The 21,040-nt window shown below is 50.1% G+C and overlaps 1 protein-coding gene and 2 long non-coding RNA genes across 6 annotated transcripts in view; 1 reads left to right on the top strand and 2 right to left on the bottom strand.

Moving 5' to 3' along the window:
* Positions 1-653: 653 nt before the first annotated feature.
* On the bottom strand, positions 654-1,812 carry LOC133153775 (uncharacterized). The gene is made up of 2 exons (XR_009714384.1): positions 1,527-1,812; positions 654-1,457 (listed from the first exon to the last, which is right to left on the bottom strand). It is a non-coding gene; the product is annotated as an uncharacterized LOC133153775 (long non-coding RNA).
* Positions 1,813-1,816: 4 nt separating this feature from the next.
* Positions 1,817-21,040, top strand: part of LOC133153157 (NACHT, LRR and PYD domains-containing protein 3-like) — an 80,209-nt gene continuing 60,985 nt past the window's right edge. Inside the window, exons 1-9 of one of the 4 annotated variants that reach the window (XM_061277262.1) lie at positions 1,818-1,967; positions 2,885-3,155; positions 3,321-5,130; positions 5,204-5,374; positions 19,348-19,518; positions 19,599-19,769; positions 19,843-20,013; positions 20,098-20,268; positions 20,342-20,515. In XM_061277262.1, the coding sequence (XP_061133246.1) occupies positions 2,900-3,155; positions 3,321-5,130; positions 5,204-5,374; positions 19,348-19,518; positions 19,599-19,769; positions 19,843-20,013; positions 20,098-20,268; positions 20,342-20,515 (3,095 nt within the window). In that variant the 5' untranslated portion in view covers positions 1,818-1,967; positions 2,885-2,899. Of the gene's footprint in view, positions 1,968-2,884; positions 3,156-3,320; positions 5,131-5,203; positions 5,375-5,444; positions 5,616-5,695; positions 5,867-5,936; positions 6,108-6,173; positions 6,348-6,683; positions 7,490-19,347; positions 19,519-19,598; positions 19,770-19,842; positions 20,014-20,097; positions 20,269-20,341; positions 20,516-21,040 lie in introns of those variants that run through there. The other 3 variants (XM_061277254.1, XM_061277246.1, XM_061277271.1) reach the window with 3 other exon arrangements.
* On the bottom strand, positions 13,626-18,159 carry LOC133153779 (uncharacterized). Its single transcript, XR_009714385.1, has 2 exons — positions 17,699-18,159; positions 13,626-17,340 (listed from the first exon to the last, which is right to left on the bottom strand). It is a non-coding gene; the product is annotated as an uncharacterized LOC133153779 (long non-coding RNA).

Below are 21,040 nucleotides of genomic sequence, written 5' to 3'. Positions count from 1 at the left end.
TTGGCGACGTGGGTCGGGTCTGCGTTCTGACTGACGCGCTCCGTCCGCCATGTCCATGAAGTATTTGAACTCCTCGAACAGGTCTTTCAGCGCCCTCAGCAGCACCAGCTTGCTCTTCATATCCTGGCAGTACTAGAATAAAGTGTAATGGCGCATTTTCCCAGCAGGGGGCAGTGGCGCTCTCATTGTTACTTCTGTGACGTTTGCGACAGTGCAACATTGTACGACTTACAAGACAAGTTAGGATAGTCACGGTGGGGAGGGGGGGGCGCGAATAGTTTTCTTCTTGCTAGGGGGGGGCGTAACAGAAAATAATTGAGAAGCACTGGTATAAGGAGATAAGAGCTGCCCAAACAACGCATATAAATTGCACGTAGAAGAAGAATAGAGGTCAAGCTTCGTGCCTGTCGGAGTTGAGACATGATATGGCGCTTGGCTGTTTTGAAGTCTGTTTGTCCTTGTCCTGATGTTCCTGTAGCGCCTCCCCGAGGTCAAACAGGACAGAGCCAGGGTGGGAGCTGTCTTCTGAGATAGGCCCGCCCAATTGATAGATTGACAGATACTTTCGGGATCCCCTGGAGAACCAGTGTTAGGTCTAAATACTATCAGACATTAAACCACACACTGGAAGGAAGAGGAGAAAAGAACCAGAACAGGTTTACTCGCGAGGAGAACGATAGAGAGAGGAAACTCGGTTACAATCTCCATCAATTCTGAGTTCTCCCTCCACGTGCTCCTCTATTTAATGTTTTGGTTTCCCTGGTTACAGAGGCGTTGCTACACTAAAGGGAGGGGAGATTGTGTCTGTAGCAACGCTGATTAGCTAAGGAATGTAGTGTGGTGTGAATTCGCACTTCATTGTCGGCCCGTGACCCCCGCAGAGTTTGTCCATCTGTTCTCCTCCAGTTGTTGGCCGAGTCGTCCGCGAGCGAGATCAGATAACTCCTGTGGAACAATGCAACTAAACCTTGGCTAGACTTTATCTACTTAGTAAATTAACACGTAATAAGAATGAGTGACTTGTCCTAAACACTTTAACAAACATTGAGTAAATATGGGATAACTTGTAACCATCTATGAACCAAACCTACAGTTAACTAAAAGGAATGAAGTTTCTTTCAACCAAATAAGAACATTCCGCCTATGCAAATAAGCTCTGCTCATTGTTAGTGAAGGCTTCTTACAGAAACAAAAACACACAGATAACATAAGGACAGGAAGGTTACATATGGCTGACAGAGATCAAAAGACTTCCCTGTCACTAAAGAGAAAGAACCTAGATGAAAGGAAAGCCATAAACTAATAAATGACAAGGCTTTACTTAAATTATTCCAACAACCAGTGAAGTGATTCAAAATACATATGTTTTTGTTCTTGTACATATGTTGCTTTGTGTTATTCGGTCCAATAAACGGGTTCCGATTTTATTCTTTCTGCATCTTAACCATCAGGGACACCTTGAAAGAGAACGCGATACGTAAATGCAAACTTTGACAAAATAGGGCACCGTACAAAAGAACACTTACCTGATTTGGGGAAATGTTCCCACACTGGGGAATGTTTCCTTTTTCTCGCAGGTTCCATCAAAACGGTTCGTTTGCAAAGAATCTCGTACTGGCTGTCGCACAAAAACTCTGATTGCGCGGGCAAGACCGGGGAGGGACGCCTTGCCGCGTTTATGTGTCACGGCACCCATCCTGGAACGAACTGACTGAGCTAGAAAACTGGCCATTTTTTTTGTTTGTTTTCTCGAGAGCGCTCGTGCGCCCCCACGCGGATTACAGCCATATTACACAGCAAAAAACCGGCCCTTCTGGTAATTAATTATATGACGTTGCAAGACAAAAGCAGAAGTAAGTCTAACTTCGAGGGCACGCCCTGAGGAATCGCTATGGGATATCAATCAGCATGATAGAAAGTCGTTCAAGTAAAGTACCCACTCGTTTGATCACTCGCAGGCCAAAGTGGTACGTATGGATGGATGGATGGTTGACTTTTGTATTTGATGTGTATGTTTTGTCAACCTACTAGGGTGACGAGATAGACCTGTTTTTTCTTCATTAGTGTACGATGATACAAATGACATGGTGTCTGCATGGGTAGCAGTAGCATTTATTGGCCGAACAAAACGTGTACAATGACAAAAACTTATGAGTCATTTGTGAGTGTTTTGCCGTTTATTTATGTATTCATTTACTTTGTATTTATTTATTCATTCATTCACATTTATTTATTTATTTACTTACTTACTTATTCCCCGCCTGCTGCCCGATGACTGCTGGGCTCCAGCACGGCCCGCCCGCCCGCCTGCGCCCCCCGTGGGGACAAGCAGTATAGAAAATGGATGGATGGATATTTATTTATTCACTCACATAGTTCCTTGCGACCCTGGCCAAAGCACGGGAATTTTGTAACCAACTCTTCCGTGAGCGTGCATTTTGGTTTCGGCATTGTTTGTAAACATTTGCTGTAGATTGGCCAGCCCAGTAGCAAAGTGAAATGGAATGGAATGTACATGAATTATGGTTGAGGCAGTCTAACAAAATTCCGGACCAAATAGTTTCGCTTGTCTCACCAGTTCTACCAGTTCGACGGTATGGCTGTGATGTAAAAGGAACCTAAGCTCCCAGTAAACAGAAGAACTCTTGTCTCCTTTGCGAACAAACCGGCTTAGGATAATTGCACCGCAAAGACTCTTTCCAATTGATCAAACGCAAGATCCGTTTTTGAAAGAGCGCGGTGCGTGCCTTCACCTCGTCCATGAGATCTTAGGAGGGCGGCTGCGGCTGCTGGACTCGCACGGGAGGAGGGCTGGCTGGGGGAGCGTGGTCTTGTCAGCTCATCGCTATTTTCGGACTGCTTAAGGTGATCCCTTTGCGTTCAGGTTCATGCGCAAACGATGGATCTGGATATGACAATCAAGGGCCTGCTGTTGGAAACGCTGAAAGGCCTGGGGCAGGAGGACTTCAAGGAGTTCAAGTTTTATACGGACCTGGCCGAGAGCGTCAAAGAAAACGCAGACCGGACTGCCATCGCCGCACAGCTGATGCACAGGCACGGCAAAAACGTGGGGGAGAAGACCATCGAGATTCTGGAAAAGATCAACAACTACAACCTGGCCCAGAAGCTGCGCAGCGACCTGCCGCAAATCACAGGTAAGGTGAACGAGGCTTCTGGTGGGTGGGGGGTATTTCCAGAAAGCAGCTTACCTGAAAACTCTCAGGTGATACAAATGATGGCAACAGCTCTGGCCTCCTTCACTTGCCTCCTTGAGGTCTAAAGACGGTTTTGCGACACGGGATCTCCTTCTGCGCCCTCAGGTAGCATCTCCTCAGTGGATGACGAGCAGATCGGCAAATACAAGCGGGAGCTGCAAGAGAACCTGCGGAAGATCTACCTCCACGTTCCCGAGGGCAACACGGGGTACAGCCGGCAGGAGCCTCTGGAGAACGTCTACACCGAGCTCGACATTACCCGCGGCGTCGCCGGTCTCCCCAACAAGCAGCACGAGGTCCTTCAAATGGAGATGTGCGGCGTGGCCGAGGAGGAGTCCATCCAGCCGTGCGACATCTTTGAAAGCCAGGAGCCCCTTCGCACGATGCTCACCGTGGGCTTCGCGGGCATCGGGAAGACTTTCCTGGTGCGCAAGTTTGTCCTGGACTGGGCCAGCGGGAGAACCAACACAGACGTAGACTTCATCTTTCCCATGGCCTTCCGCGAGTTGAACTTGGAGGAGGGGAAAAGCTTTTCGCTGGCGGAGCTCATCCGACTCTTTGTCTGGGAGAGCAAGGCCATCAAGATGCTGGACCAGATCTTGGTCAGTCTGCAAGCGTCGGCCAACCGCCACTACCAGTCCAGCGAGATCAAGATTTTGTTTGTGCTGGACGGCCTGGACGAGTCCCGCCTCAAACTGGACCTGAGCGACGAGCGCAAGGTGGACCCGGACGTGACCCTAGCCTACCCCGTGGAGCTGCTCCTGGCGCATCTCATCAAGGGGAACCTGCTTCCCTGCGCCCGGGTTTGGATCACCACGCGGCCCCAGGCGGCCCACGACATCCCGCCGCGCCTGGTGGACGGCAGAACCGAGGTGAAAGGCTTCAGCGACTCCCAGAGGCTGGACTACTTCAGGAAGAGGTTCCCCGCCGAGGAGGACGTCATCAAGCACATCCAGAAGTCCCGCACCATTTTCATCATGTGCCACTTGCCCATCTTCTGCTGGCTCATCGCCACCGTTCTCCAAGACTGTCGGGATGCCGGAAAGGAGCTGCCCGAAACCCTGACCGAGATGTACACAGAGTTCCTGCTCTATCACCTGGACAAGTCCAAGGAGCGAGACAGCCAGAAGAGCACGGACTACGTCAAAGCGCTGGCCAAGCTGGCTTTTCACCACCTGATGAAAAAGCAACAGATCTTCTACGAGAGTGACTTGCGGGAAAGCGGCTTGGATGACCTGCAGGGCGCAAAACACTCGGGAGTCTTCACCGTGGTCTTCAAGGAGGTACCCCCGCTCAAGAAATACCAACAAGGCAAGATGTTTCAGTTCATCCACCTGACCGTCCAGGAATATCTGGCCGCGCTCCACGTGATGATGAGCTTGTTCCAGGACAACAAGAACGTGCTGGACAATTCCAGGTGGACGCGGAAAGGCCTCCTGTTGCTTTGGAAGCGGAAGCAGCTCACTCGGGTACACGAGGCGGCCATCCGCAAAGCCTCCAAGAGTGAGGGAAACCTGGACTTGTTCCTCCGCTTCCTGCTGGGCCTCTCCTTGCAGTGCAACCAGGATCTCCTGGGTGAGCTGCTGAAGGTTCCCAAGAACTACAGACACAGCAAGGCAGAAACGGTCCGCTTGATCAAGCGACGGATCGACCAGAATTCTCCCGAGGAGAACATCAACTTGTTCTACTGCCTGAAGGAGCTGAAGGACGAGACCCTGCTGGAGCAGATCCAACAATACCTAAAAGGGGGGAAATTGTCCACGGAGGACCTTCCTCCGGCCATGTGGTCGGCACTGCTCTTCTTCTTACGGGCTTCCGACAAAGCCATGAGCTGCTTCCATCTCCCGAAATACGCTCCGTCCGAGAAGGGGCTCCTGGTGCTTCTGCCGGTGGTCAAGGCTTCTCAAAAATCAGTGTAGGTGCCGTCGAGCCAGCACGCTGAACCGGCCGCGCACATGTCAGCAGCCCAAACCCTCTTGTCTTCTCAGGCTCCAGAGGTGCAAGCTGAGCAAGAAAAGCTGCGAGGCGCTGGCCTCCGTTCTAAGCTCGTCCCGCACCCTGAGCCATCTGGATCTCAGCGAGAACAACTTGCACGACCACGGGCTGGAGGCGCTCGCCGCCGGACTGGCAAAGCCGCAGTGCACCTTGCAAGTTCTCAGGTAAGGCTCTCCTGGAGCCGGCCCAAGAACCTTGGGCTTGTGTCAGCCGGCCGCCCTCTTGTCTTCTCAGGCTCTGGAACTGCAAGCTGAGCAAGAAAAGCTGTGAGGCGCTGGCCTCCATTCTAAGCTCACCCGGCAGCCTGAGGGAGCTGGAACTTGGCTGTAACGACTTGAGTGACGACGGGCTGGAGGCGCTCGCCGCTGGACTGGCAAAGCCGCAGTGCACCTTGCAAGTTCTCGTGTAAGGCTCCCCTCGAGCGGCAGAAGGCCAGCCGGCCCAAGAACCTTGGGCCTGTGTCAGCCGCCCTCCTGTCTTCTCAGGCTCCAGAAATGCCAGCTGAGCAAGAAAAGCTGCAAGGCGCTGGCCTCCGTTCTAAGCTCGCCCGGCAGCCTGAGGGAGCTGGATCTCGGCTTCAACGACTTGTGTGACGACGGGCTGGAGGCGCTCGTCGCCGGACTGGCAAAGCCACAGTGCACCTTGCAATTTCTCAGGTAAGGCTCCCCTCGAGCCGGCCCAAGAACCTTGGGCTTGTGTCAGCCGGCTGCCCTCTTGTCTTCTCAGGCTCTGGAACTGCAAGCTGAGCAAGAAAAGCTGCGAGGCGCTGGCCTCCGTTCTAAGCTCGCCCGGCAGCCTGAGGGAGCTGGATCTCGGCTTCAACGACTTGTGTGACGACGGGCTGGAGGCGCTCGCCGCCGGACTGGCAAAGCCGCAGTGCACTTTGCAAGTTCTCCGGTAAGGCTCTCCTCAAGCCGGTCCAAGAACCTTGGGCTTGTGTCAGCCGCCCTCTTGTCTTCTCAGGCTCATGGAGTGCGAGATCAGCACTCGAGGATGCGTCTCACTGGCCAAGGCTCTCCGGTCCAACCCCTCCCACCTCCAACAGCTGAACCTGTGGCGCAATCACATCGGAGAGCAAGGAAAGCGGGCCTTGGAGGAGGTCCAAATGGATTCTCGCTGCAGTCTGAAGATCGAGTGGTAGGTTCCAAACATCTTCCAAGGTGTCGTTGAAGAAAATGGCTTCCAAAAATTCGCTCGCGCCTAGCTCCAAAACTAGATTTGCTTACATCAGATTGAATAAACATGGCGAATAAAAAACTCTTGAATCTTGAATCTCTTGAATCATGAATAAAGTAGAGAAGCACACATGAAATCAATCAAAGGAAATGTTTTAATACTAACTTCATGGTGTGCACTTTGACATCACAAATGTTTTGGGCCATATTGCCTGAATGAAGTAAGTGTTCAATGCATGCTTGGTGTTTTTCCTCAAACGCTGAATGCTTGGTTAGATCTCTCTTATGTTTTGTCTAGGAGGCCTGATGTGACGACGCCATTGACGGCAGCCTTGCATGATACATGTGACGCCATTGACGGCAGCCTTGGATCCTTGGGGAGAGTTCTGAGCACGAATGGATGGATGGATGGATGTGGATGCATGCAGAAGCTCGCAAAGGATGCATTTCCCCTGGAGCGTTTGGCTGAGGACGCCCGCTGTCCAAAAGGAAACGGCAAAGCCTGTCCTTCACGTTAGTTCAGTGCTTCTCAATTATTTTCTGTTACGCCCCCCCCTAGCAAGAAGAAAACTGTTCGCGCCCCCCCTCCCCACCGTGACTATCCTAACTTGTCTTGTAAGTCGTAAAATGTTGCACTGTCGCAAACGTGACAGAAGTATTAATGAGAGCGCCACTGCCCCCTGCTGTAGTAAACACGCAATTACACTTTATTCTAGTACTGCCAAAAAAAAAGCCTGTTCCCCAGGGTCACACGCGCCCCCCCAGGAAGGGCGCGCCCCACTATTTGAGAAGCACTGCGTTAGTTGCTTGATTCTCCGAGCGATGATAAGGCATAAATATTTCCACATTTCACAAATAAGACGTGAAGTCCAACACAGACGTGTGCTCCTGACACTCTCCTGCCATCCACACTCGTGGTGGGCGGGCCTTGACCCTTGACCCTCCACTTCCTCGCATCATTTGACCTGCTGGCACCAAACGCCGACCAATGGTGAATGTTGATGCAAATAATAATTGCAATCATCATGCCTTCAATTGACTTGTTTTTGAATGCACTTTGATGACTGAACCGCCACGAAATATAAATACAAGTTGTAGAATGAACTATGAACTCTCATTATTATGTTACGATGGAGTGTACACCTCTACGTCATTTGTTGTGCGTTTTATGCCGTATTTTGTGTTTAGTGCAGCGACGTGAAGTTTTCTCATGTATGTACCGCGGACATTTTACGTCGGTTTCTACCTAGTTTGCGGCAACGGCAAATAGAAGTGAGATACAGTAATCCCTCTTTTATCGCGGATAATTGGTTCCAAGAGCATCCACGATATGTGATAATCCGCAAACTTGTTTTTTTTTAACATACATTCGTACATACATACATACATACATACATACATTGTTTGTGTATCAGTAAGTGTATATTCAAGCATATACTAAGTGCATATGTTATCATTAGAACATGAAATAATAGTCCCCTTCCATTCATGGATTACGATTTGAAGCTTTACGGGATTGTATTGCTAGAAAACAATTCATAACAACAATGAAGCAAGGACCCCTCCGTGAGTCGTCACCTTATCGTGGTGGAGGGGTTTGCGTGCCCCTATGATCCTAGGAGCCATGTTGTCTGGGGCTTCATGCCCCTGGTAGGGTCACCCATGGCAAACGGGTCCTAGGTGAGGGGCCAGACAAAGCACGGCTCAAAAAGCCCCTTATGATGAATAATATATATGGACACAGATTTCCCTCGCCCGGACGCGGGTCACCGGGGCCCCCCTCTGGAGCCAGGCCTGGAGGCGGGGCTCGAAGGCGAGCGTCTGGTGGCCAGGCCTTCGCCCATGGGGCCCGGCCGGGCACAGCCCGAAAAGGAAATGTGGGTCCTCCTTCCCATGGGCTCACCACCTGTGGGAGGGGCCAAAGGGGTCGGGTGCAGTGCAAGCTGGGCGGCGGCCAAAGGCAGGGACCTTGGCGGTCTGATCCCCGGCTGCAGAAGCTGGCTCTTGGGACATGGAATGTCACCTCTCTGCCTGGGAAGGAGCCCGAGCTGGTGTGCGAGGCAGAAAAGTTCCGACTAGATATAGTCGGACTTGCTTCCACGCACAGTTTGGGTTCCGGTACAAGCCCTCTCGAGAGGGGCTGGACTCTCTTCCACTCTGGAGTTGCCCACGGTGAGAGGCGTCAAGCAGGTGTGGTTATACTTATTGCCCCCCGGCTGGGCGCCTGCACATTGGGGTTCACCCCGGTGAACGAGAGGGTAGCCTCCCTCCGCCTTCGGGTGGGGGGACGGGTCCTGACTGTTGTTTGTGTCTATGCACCAAACGGCAGCTCAGAGTACCCACCCTTCTTGGAGTCCCTGGAGGAAGTGCTGGAGAGCGCTCCTTCTGGGGACTCCATCGTTCTACTGGGTGACTTCAATGCTCAGGTAGGCAATGCCAGTGAGACCTGGAAGGGCGTGATTGGGAGGAACGGCCCCCCCGATCTGAACCCGAGCGGTGTTCTATTATTGGACTTCTGTGCTCGACACGGGTTTTCTATAACGAACATCATGTTCAAACATAAGGGTGTCCATGTGTGCACTTGGCACCAGGACACCCTAGGCCGCAGTTCAATGATCGACTTTGTAGTCGTGTCATCGGATTTGCGTCCGCATGTTTTGGACACTCGGGCGAAGAGAGGGGCGGAGCTGTCAATTGATCACCACCTGGTAGTGGGTTGGCTCCGATGGTGGGGGAAGATGCCGGTCCGACCTGGCAGACCCAAACGCTCTGTGAGGGTCTGCTGGGAACGTCTGGCGGAATCCCCTGTCAGGAAGAGCTTCGACTCCCACCTCCGGCAGAGCTTTTCCCACGTCCCGGGGGAGGTGGGGGACATTGAGTCCGAGTGGACCTTGTTCCGCGCCTCCATTGTTGAGGCGGCCGACCGGAGCTGTGGCCGTAAGGTCATTGGTGCCTGTCGTGGCGACAATCCCCGAACCCGCTGGTGGACACCGGCGGTAAGGGATGCCGTCAAGCTGAAGGAGTCCTATCGGGCCGTTTTGGCCTGCGGGACTCCGGAGGCAGCTGACAGGTACCGGATGGCCAAGCGGAACGCGGCTTCGGCGGTTGCTGAGGCAAAAACTCGGGCGTGGGAGGAGTTTGGCGAGGCCATGGAGAATGACTTCCGGACGGCTTCAAGGAAATTCTGGTCCACCATCCGGCGTCTCAGGAGGGGTAGCAGTGCAACGTCAACACTGTTTACAGTGGCGATGGTGTGCTGCTGACCTCGACTCGGGACGTCGTGTGTCGGTGGGGAGAATACTTCGAAGACCTCCTCAATTCCACCTACACGCCTTCCATTGTGGAAGCAGGGCCTGGGGACTCTGAGGCGGACTCTCCAATCTCTGGGGTCGAAGTCACTGAGGTAGTTAAAAAACTCCTCGGTGGCAAGGCCCCAGGGGTGGATGAGATCCGCCCGGATTTCTTAAGGGCTCTGGATGTTGTGGGGCTGTCATGGCTGACGCGTCTCTACAACATCGTGTGGACATCGGGGACAGTGCCTCTGGATTGGCAGACTGGGGTGGTGGTTCCCCTCTTTAAGAAAGGGGACCGGAGGGTGTGTTCCCATTACAGGGGAATTACACTCCTCAGCCTCCCTGGTAAGGTCTATTCAGGGGTGCTGGAGAGGAGGGTCCGTCGGGAGGTCGAACCTCGGATTCAGGAGGAACAGTGTGGCTTTCGTCCTGGCCGTGGAACAGTGGACCAGCTCTTCACCCTCAGCAGGATCCTCGAGGGTGCATGGAAGTTCGCCCAACCAGTCCACGTGTTTTGTGGACTTGGAGAAGGCGTTCGACCGTGTCCCTCGGGAGGTTCTGTGGGGGGTGCTTCGGGAGTACGGGGTACCGAGCCAACTGATAAGGGCGGTTCGGTCCCTGTATCACCGATGCCAGAGGTTTGGTCCGCATTTCCGGCAGTAAGTCGGATTCGTTCCCAGTGAGGGTTGGACTCCGCCAAGGCTGCCCTTTGTCACCGATTCTGTTCATAATTTTTATGGACAGAATTTCTAGGCGCAGCCGAGGCGTTGAGGGTGTCCGGTTTGGGGACCTCAGCATCGCGTCTCTGCTTTTTGCAGACGACGTGGTGCTGTTAGCTTCTTCAGGCTGTGATCTCCAGCTCTCACTGGAGCGGTTTGCAGCCGAGTGCGAAGCGGTTGGGATGAGGGTCAGCACCTCCAAATCCGAGTCCATGGTCCTCGATCGGAAAAGGGTGGAATGCCTTCTCCGGATCGGGGATGAGATCCTGCCCCAAGTGGAGGAGTCAACTCAGGCGAGCGAGCGCTCCTCCGGCCGTCATGACTGCATTTTACCACGGCACCATTGAGAGCGTCCTCTCCAGCTGTATTGCTGTTTGGGGTGGCGGCTGCACTGACTACAACTTGAAGGCCCTGCAGCGCACAGTGGACACTGCTGGTAAGATTGTTGGTGCTTCGCTCCCCTCCTTGAAGGACATTTACACCTCCCATCTCACCCGCAAGGCGACCACGATTGTGAGTGATGCGAGTCACCCCGCTCACTCTTTGTTCGAACTTCTGCCCTCTGGGAGGAGGTACAGAAGCCTGCGCTCCCGCACCACCAGACTCTCGAACAGCTTCATACTCCAGGCTGTTAGGATCCTGAACTCGCTCCCCCGTTCTGCGTAGCGTCCTGTACTTTTACTGTCTGAACTGTCTGAATGCACACTGGCTCTTATTATTTATTATTTATTATGACTCTTATTATTTATTGTTTGTGCCTTTTTGTTTATGATGTTTTTTACTTTTGCGCTATGCTTGCTGGCTCCGTTATTTATTGTGTTATCTGTTTATTTATTATTTATTCATCACTCTTACTATTGATTGTTTGAATTTCTGCCTTCTTGTTTTTATATTGTGTGGCGTACTTGTATGTCTATCGTGTTATGTGTCTCGTCACCGTGGGATAGAGAAAAACGTCATTTCGGTCTCTTTGTGTGTTGTGACATGTGGAGAGATTGACAATAAAGCTGACTTTGACTTTGACTTTGACTTTTGATCTTGGGGTCTTGTTCACGAGTGAGGGGAGGATGGAGCGTGAGATCGACAGGCGGATCGGTGCAGCATCAGCAGTAATGCGGACTCTGTACCGGTCCGTCGTGGTGAAGAGAGAGCTGAGCCAAAAGGCAAAGCTCTCAATTTACCGGTCGATTTACGCTCCTACCCTCACCTATGGTCACGAGCTATGGGTCGTGACCGAAAGAGCGAGATCCCAGATACAAGCGGCCGAAATGAGTTTTCTCCGCAGGATGTCCGGGCTCTCCCTTAGAGATAGGGTGAGAAGTTCGGTCATCCGGGAGAGACTCGGAGTAGTGTCGCTACTCCTCCTCGTTGAGAGGAGCCAGATCAGGTAGCTCGGGCACCTCATCAGGATGCCTCCTGGACGCCTCCCTGGGGAGGTGTTTTGGGCATGTCCCACCGGTAGGAGACCCCGGGGACGACCCAGGACGCGCTGGAGAGACTATGTCTCTCAGATGGCCTGGGAACGCCTTGGGATCCCCCGGGATGAGTTAGATGAAGTGGCTGGGGAGAGGGAAGTCTGGGAGTCCCTCCTGAAGCTGCTGCCCCCGCGACCCGACCCCGGATAAGCGGAAGAGGATGGATGGATGGATGGATGGATGGATGGATGGATGGATGGATGGATGGATGGATGGATGGATGGATGGATGGATGGATGGATGGATGGTTAAAAGCAAGGAGTAATTACTTTGATACCCAAGCCTGGGAAAGATAAGAGACTGTTGGATGATTTAAGGCCCAGCATACAGACTCGAATTTTTTTCTTCTGGAGCAATCGCAAACAGACTCAAAGAGGGAAGAACGGCCATCGTTAGTCCGGCTTTAACAAAGGAAGAGTTATTCATAACAAAATTAGGTTTGTTTTGGATTGAATAGAGACTACGTCTGGTGATCCCGTGGAAGATGACGGCTATATACTCTTCCTCGATGTTTGCAAGGCCTTTGACTCTGTTGAATGATTGTTTTATTTTTCGGACTAAAAGTCGCTCCGGAATATAGGTCGCATGAGCCATAAAATGCACAATAACGTGAAAAAAAACATAGATATAGATAAGTCGCTCCGAAGTATAAGTCGCATTTTGGGGGGAAATTTATTTGACAAAATGCAACACCAAGAACAGACATGAACGAGCAGCAACAGGCTAAACGATAGGTATGCTAACGTGACATAAACACAAACATAGAGCTGAGAACGGACGGGGCTGACGTAACATTCAGAGTTATTCAAATAACTATTACATAAATAACACGTTCATAAAACCAACGGTGTCACTCCAATTCATGAAATCCATCGATCGTCCTTTATGTCAACAATGGGTGCGCGCCGCTGAATATTCCACAGGCCCATATAACGATATATAAATTAGATATCAAATAACTATTACATAAGCAATAATATTATCAAACCACCTGTGCAGTCTAAATCATTACATCCATCAATCAAATTCCCCGTCCTTTGTCAACAACACCGCGCGCGCGTGCGCCCTGACGTCATTCTCGTCGTTATTCCACAGATCTAGTATATAACTGGATTGAAGCGTTAACAAAGGACAAGGAAAGACGTGGGTTTGGTAAACGGCTCTTTATTTAACAAAACAAACTTCCAGGCGTGCGGCGGCGTGGACTTCCAGCCACCGAGGTGGAAGAGAGATCCATAGAATAGGACCGGGCGTGCGTAAAAGCCATGACCGAGCCCCATCCACCGTCCCCGGACAGCCACCCGGCCGAGCGCCGGCCCCCGACTTCAATCCACGGAGGTGAAAGAGAGCTCCGTAGAGTAGGACCGGGCGTGCGTAAAAGCCATAATAGTTTTTCAAACCTTTTGTGTCAATCCAAATCCTTAAATCCTTCAAACTCTTCGTCCTCTGTGTCACTTAGAAACAAAGCCGCTGATGATGCCGGTAGTACGTGGGGCCCTTCGTCATCTTCGTCATCCCGTCATCAATCTTTGTCCTTTTTGTAAACAACCGCCGCGCCACGCTGACGGCACTTGAAATTCAAATTACAGTAATCTACAGCAGCTACATCGCGGTTCCACTTTTTTTTTTTTAAGTTTTGAAAAAAAAACATATAAGTCGCTCCTTATTATAAGTCGCCCCCCCCCCCACCCAAACTATGAAAAAAAACGCGACTTATAGTCCGAAAATGACGGTACTTTTTCAAAAGCGTCGGGACTCCAGTTAAATTGAAAGAAATGTGAATTGTTACCACTGAAGGACCAATGTATCAGCTCATTACACGAGACGCAGGTTCAAGGAGAGGTTCAATATCGAGGCGCCTTAGTCACGAAAGACAGAATTGCTTCGGAAGAAAATACGGATAATATCCATACGTGTAAGGCAGGGGTGGGCAAACTTTTTGACTTGCGGGCCGAATTGGGTTCTAAATTTTGACCGGGGGGCCGAACCAGGAGCAGATGGATGTAGTGTTTGTGTGAAGTAATATAAATGACATGTAAAGGTCATTTCATAAAAGGTTTTTACTTTTAGTAGATACTAAAGCATGATTATTACAAAAAAGCTTTTTGAAAACAAATGCATTTATTAACAGCATTAAAAACATATTTCACCAAAAAACTACTATCAGTGATTCTTATTAAATACGACACTGTTATGATGAATAACATTTTCCATCACTTCAGCGCCTACAGGTCAGATTTATGAAATATGTTTATCTAATGAGGCGAAATCACATCCAACGGCAAACATTCTGACCAAATTCATCATCTTGAAGAATCAGTGAAAGAATACATCGAAATAAAGGAATCAATAGTATGGTTGGTTTCCCTTCTTTGCTAGTGCGTCATAGTCTGGAGTAAAATTTGTTGTGGTAATTCTTAGGATAGAGCGGAGGTGTCGGTCCATTAACCTAGATCTGCGACGGGCTTTGTTGACGTTCATGTGGCTGAACGTCTTCTCACACACCTACTAGGTCGAGCCAAATTGTCCACTCTTTTTTAACATTCGGCACTCAGTGTGCACCTTTCTTTTCTTCGGCCCACTCATTTTAATGGAAGGATTCCAGGGGAAGGTTTGTGGGTGGCATTAGCGTAAAACTGTATCTGAAAACTCAGCGCGCGAATTACGAGAATATTGACGTCACAGCCGACACTCGAAATTCGGCACTGATAGATGAAATTACTACTTACTACTGAGTACGCACACGCACTTGTGAGTGTGCACCGAGCTTTCTGACACGGCTCCCGGGAGTAAATGCGCGGACATTATACTCTTTCATCACAGCAACATCTTCATTACAAATCAAACAGACACACTTTCTGTTGATTTCTTTGAAGAAATACTCATTTTCCCAACGCGTTTGAAATATTCTGTCGCACCTCATCCGGTCGTCATTCTTTCAGTTTTGTCATTTTGTACGGAATGATGTGAGCTTTGGGCTGTGACATCATCAATTTATTCATGATCCCTGACGATGCAAACTTTGTTCTCACCACTTACCATGTTTTTGTTTGTTTCTTTGTGTGTTTTAACAAGGAAAGACCGATGTGCTTATGGATGAAGATTAGGGGTGTAAATGGCGGGTTTTGTCACGATACGATATCATACCGATACAAAGAACCACGATACGATATTTGCCGATATCTTAAACCCTGCTGTGATTCATTCACGATACATCACTATAGATAGTGCTCTACGATCGATACGTATATATATTTTTTTAAAATAAAAAATATAGAACAATCTCCTGATTTTTAACAATTCATACGCAAAATCAACAAGGTACTGCAAACTCTTTATTTAGGAAATGACAAGAGTATTGTAGTATACAAAGTGCTTATTTTAACACTGAACTTTGATGTGGTGTTTTTTCTTTAAATGTGCGGCGAGATTTGTGCTCCCTGAAGATTTGATCACCGCATGGCAGGATTGACAAACTGCACGTGTCTTGTCCATTAAGTCATCTTTTCTTTGGAATCCAAAGTGCTTCCAAAGAATGACTTGAAGCCTAAAGTGGAGCCAATTTCCTCGTCTTTTTGGACACGAGCCATAGCACCAGCCCAGGAGCCGCCGAAGTCTAACTTCGAGGGCACGCCCTGAAGAATTGCTATGGGATATCAATCAACGTGATAGATAGAATTAAGCCTGACCTCGTACGAGTTACCGCGCGGAGAACTGAAGTCGTTCAAGTCAAGTTTGATCACTCGCAGGCCAAAGTGGTACGTATGGATGGATGGATGGTTGACTTTTGTATTTGATGTGTATGTTTTGTAAACCTACTAGGGTGACGAGATAGACCTGTTTTTTCTTCATTAGTGTACGATGATACAAATGACATGGTGTCTGCATGGGTAGCAGTAGCAGTTATTGGCCGAACAAAACGTGTACAATGACAAAAACTTAGGTGCCCTGACATTTGTGAGTTTTTGGCCGTTTATTCATTTATACTGTATTTATTTATTCATTTATTCATTCGTTCATATGTAGTATTTATTTACTTACTTACTTACTTACTTACTAGGGGTGTAACGATTCATCGATACACATCGATTAATCGATACACATCGATTAATCGATATAAGGCTCTACGATTTTTTGGCATCGATGCTAAACGTAAACATTAGGGGTGTAAATGGCGGGTTTTGTCACGATACGATATCATATCGATACAAAGAACTACGATACGATATTTGCCGATATCTTAAAGCAAGCTGCGATTCATTCACGATACATCGCGATATAGTGCTCCACGATCGATATTTTTATTTATTTATTTATTTTTAAATAAAAAATATCGAACAATCTCCTGATTTATAACAATTCACACGCAAAATCAACAAGGTACTGCAAACTCTTTATTTAGGAAATGACAAGAGTATTGTAGTATACAAAGTGCTTATTTCAACACTGAACTTTGATGTCGTGTTTTTTTCTTTAAATGTGCGGCGAGATTTGTGCTCCCTGAATATTTGATCACCGCATGGCAGGATTGACAAACTGCACGTGTCTTGTCCGTTGAGCCATCTTTTCTTTGGAATCCAAAGTGCTTCCAAAGAATGACTTGAAGCCTAAAGGGGAGCCAATTTCCTCGTCTTTTTGGACACGAGCCATAGCACCAGCCCAGGAGCCGCCGAAGTCTAACTTCGAGGGCACGCCCTGAAGAATTGCTATGGGATATCAATCAACGTGATAGATAGAATTAAGCCTGACCTCGTACGAGTTACCGCGCGGAGAACTGAAGTCGTTCGAGTCAAGTTTGATCACCCGCAGGCCAAAGTGGTACGTATGGATGGATGGATGGTTGACTTTTGTATTTGATGTGTATGTTTTGTAAACCTACTAGGGTGACGAGATAGACCTGTTTTTTCTTCATTAGTGTACGATGATACAAATGACATGGTGTCTGCATGGGTAGCAGTAGCAGTTATTGGCCGAACAAAACGTGGACAATGACAAAAACTTATGTGCACTGACATTTGTGAGTTTTTGGCCGTTTATTCATTTATTCATTCGTTCATATTTATTTACTTACTTACTTACTAGGGGTGTAACGATTCATCGATACACATCGATTAATCAATATAATGCTCTACGATTTATTGGCATCAATGCTAAACGTAAACATCGATCTATATCGCCCCTTTTTGACCTCGGACATTAGACGCGACTTTATTTTGAAATCCAGTCCATTGTTGCTTGCTTCCTCTTTCCGGGAGCAGTGAGCGGCGTGTTGCGTTGTGAGCAGAGCAGGCACGTGAAAGGAAGGGGAGGCGACAACTAGTACGCGGCTCCTGGGCTGGTGCTCTGGCTCGTGTCCAAAAAGACGAGGAAATTGGCTCCCCTCTAGGCTTTAAGTCATTCGTTTGGAAGCACTTTGGATTCCAGAGAAAAGATGGCTCAACGGACAAGACACGTGCAGTTTGTCAATCCTGCCATGCGGTGATCAAATATTCAGGGAGCCGCACATTTAAAGAAAAAACACGACATCAAAGTTCAGTGTTAAAATAAGCACTTTGTATACGGCAATACTCTTGTCATTTCCTAAATAAAGAGTTTGCAGTACCTTGTTGATTTTGCGTATGAATTGTTATAAATCAGGAGATTGTTCTATATTTTTTATTTAAAAAAAATATATATATGTATCGATCGTAGAGCACTATATCGTGATGTATCGTGAATGAATCGCAGCAGGCTTTAAGATATCGGCCAAAAATCGTATCGTGGTTCTTTGTATTGGTATGATATCGTATCGTGACAAAACCCGCCATTTACACCCCTATTACTTACTTATTCCCCATCTGCTGCCCGATGACTGCTGGGCTCCAGAACGGCCAGCCCAGTCTACTTCGTAGGAAAGTGAAATGGAATGGCATGTACATGAATTATGGTTGAGGCAGTCCAACAAAATCCCGGAACAAACAGTTTCGTTTGGCTCACCAGTTCTACCAGTTCGACGGTATGGCTGTGATGTAAAAGGAAGCTAAGCTCCCAGTAAACAGAAGAACTCTTGTCTCCTTTGCGAACGAACCGGCTTAGGATAATTGCACCGCAAAGACTCTTTCCAATTGATCACACGCAAGATCCATTTTGAAAAGAGAGCGGTGCGTGCCCTCAGCTCGTCCATGAGATCTTGGGAGGGCGGGATCTGAGCTGCGGCTGCTGGCTGGGGGAGCGTGGTCTTGTCAGCTCAACGCTATTTTCGGACTGCTTCAAGTGATCCCTTTGCGTTCAGGTCCATGTGCGAACGATGGCTCTGGATAAGAAAATCAAGGGCCTGCTGTTGAAAACGCTGAAAGACCTGGGGCAGGAGGACTTCAAGGAGTTCAAGTTTTGGACGGACCTGCCCGAGAGCATCACAGAAGACGCAGACCGGACTGACATCGCCAAACAGCTGATGAAAAGTCACGGCAAGAACGCGGGGAAGAAGACCATCGAGATTCTGGAGAAGATCAACCACAACAACCTGGCCCAGAAGCTGCACAACGACCTGCCGCAAATCACAGGTAAGGTGAACGAGGCTTCTGGTGGGGGAAGGGGGAGGCTTTCAGAAAGCAGCTTACCTGAAAACTCTCAGGTGATACAAATGATGGCAATAGCTCTGGCCTCCTTCACTTGCCTCCTTGAGGGGAAGCGGCGGCGGCGGCATGGCTGCGGCACGCTTGCGGCCAGGCCTAAAGACGGTTTTGCAACACGGGATCTCCTTCTGCGCTCTCAGGTACCGAGGCGCTGGCCTCCGTTCTAATCTCGCCCGGCAGCCTGAGGGAGCTGGATCTCGGCTACAACGACTTGCACGACGACGGGCTGAAGGCGATCGCCGCCGGACTGGCAAAGCCGGAGAGCACCTTGGAAGTTCTCAAGTAAGGCTCTCCTCGAGCGGCAGAAGGCCAGCCGGCGGCCCAAGGTTCCTGTGTCAGCCACCCTCTTGTCTTCTCAGGCTCGAGAACTGCAACCTGAGCAAGGAAAGCTGTGACGCGCTGGCCTCTGTTCTAAGCTCGCCCAGCATCCTGAGGGAGCTGGATCTCAGCAAAAACAACTTGTACGACGACGGGCTGGAGGCACTCGCCGCTGGACTGGCAAAGCCGGAGTGCACCTTGGAAGTTCTCGAGTAAGGCTCTCCTCGAGCGGCAGAAGGCCAGCCCCCCCAAGAACCTTGGGCCTGTGTCAGCCGCCCTCTTGTCTTCTCAGGCTCCAGGACTGCAAGCTGAGCAAGACAAGCTGTGAGGCGCTGGTCTCCGTTTTAAGCTCGCCCGGCCGCCTGAGGGAGCTGGATCTCGGCTACAACAACTTGCACGACGACGGGCTGAAGGCGCTCGCCGCCGGACTGGCAAAGCCGGAGTGCACCTTGGAAGTTCTCGAGTAAGGCTCCCCTCGAGCGGCAGAAGGCCAGCCGGCCCAAGAACCTTGGGCTTGTGTCAGCCGCCCTCTTGTCTTCTCAGGCTCGAGGACTGCAAGCTGAGCAAGAAAAGCTGTGAGGCGCTGTTCTCCGTTCTAAGCTCGCCCGGCTGCCTGAAGGAGCTGAATCTTGGCTCCAACGCCTTGCACGACGACGGGCTGAAGGCGCTCGCCGCTGGACTGGCAAAGCCGCAGTGCACCTTGCAAGTTCTCGGGTAAGGCTCCCCTCGAGCGGCAGAAGGCCAGCCGGCCCAAGAACCTTGGGCTTGTGTCAGCCGCCCTCTTGTCTTCTCAGGCTCGAGAGCTGCAACCTGAGCAAGGAAAGCTGTGAGGCGCTGGCCTCTGTTCTAAGCTCGCCCGGCAGCCTGAGGGAGCTGGATCTCAGCGAAAACGACTTGTACGACGACGGGCTGGAGGCGCTCGCCGCCGGACTGGCAAAGCCGCAGTGCACCTTGCAAGTTCTCGGGTAAGGTTCTCCTCGAGCGGCGAGCCGGCCCAAGAACCTTGGGCCTGTGTCAGCTGCCCTCTTGTCTTCTCAGGCTCGAGAGCTGCAACCTGAGCGAGAAAAGCTGCGAGGCGCTGGCCTCCATTCTAAGCTCGCCCGGCACCCTGAGGGAGCTGTATCTTAGCAACAACGACTTGTGTGACGACGGGCTGGAGGCGCTCGCCGCCGGACTGGCAAACCCGGAGTGCACCTTGGAAGTTCTCGAGTAAGGCTCCCCTCGAGCGGCAGAAGGCCAGCCGGCCCAAGAACCTTGGGCTTGTGTCAGCCGGCCGCCCTCTTGTCTTCTCAGGCTCGAGGGCTGCAACCTGAGCAAGGAAAGCTGTGAGGCGCTGGCCTCTGTTCTAAGCTCACCCGGCAGCCTGAGGGAGCTGGATCTCAGCGAAAACGAATTGTGCGACGACGGGCTGGAGGCGCTCGCCGCCGGACTGGCAAAGCCGCAGTGCACCTTGCAAGTTCTCGGGTAAGGTTCTCCTCGAGCGGCGAGCCGGCCCAAGAATCTTGGGCTTGTGTCAGCCGCCCTCTTGTCTTCTCAGGCTGGTGGAGTGCGAGATCGGCACACAAGGATGCGTCTCACTGGCCAAAGCTCTCCGGTCCAACCCGTCTCACCTCCAACAGCTGAAGCTGTGGGGCAATGACATCAGCGAGGAAGGAAAGCGGGCCTTGGAGGAGGTACAAATGGATTCTCGCTGCAGTCTGAAGATCGAGTGGTAGGTTCCAAACATCTTCCAGGGTGCCGTTGAAGAAAATGGCTTTCAAAAAGTCGCTGGCGCCTAGCTCCAAAACCAGATTTGCTGACATCACATTGAACTAGAATTTTGCAATTTCTGGAGAAATTGCGTGTGAAGGCGAAATGTATGAATAACTTTTTCGGGGAATGCTGCCGAACGATGTTGAAACGTGTTGAATTACTTGAGAAATGTAGAATATTTGGAGAATTTGTGGTGAATTTCAAAATAAAAGATGTGAAGTTTTTGGTAAGTTGTGGAATAGGTAGAAAAATGATGAACAGTTGAAAGTTGGAATGGGTTGAATCGGTTGAAAAATGTAGAAATGAGAAGGGAAAAAGGAATTGGGTGTGAATTTCAAAATAAAAGATGTGAAGGTTTTGGGAAGTTGTGGAATAGGTCGAAAAATGATGAACAGTTGAAAGTTGGAATGGGTTGAATCGGTTGAAAAATGTAGAAATGAGAAGGGAAAAGGGAATTGGGTGTGAATTTCAAAATAAAAGATGT

Source organism: Syngnathus typhle, linkage group LG1 (genome assembly GCF_033458585.1).
Source record: "Syngnathus typhle isolate RoL2023-S1 ecotype Sweden linkage group LG1, RoL_Styp_1.0, whole genome shotgun sequence".
Taxonomy (NCBI): domain Eukaryota; kingdom Metazoa; phylum Chordata; class Actinopteri; order Syngnathiformes; family Syngnathidae; genus Syngnathus; species Syngnathus typhle.
This window is presented reverse-complemented; position numbering and strand designations above follow the sequence as displayed.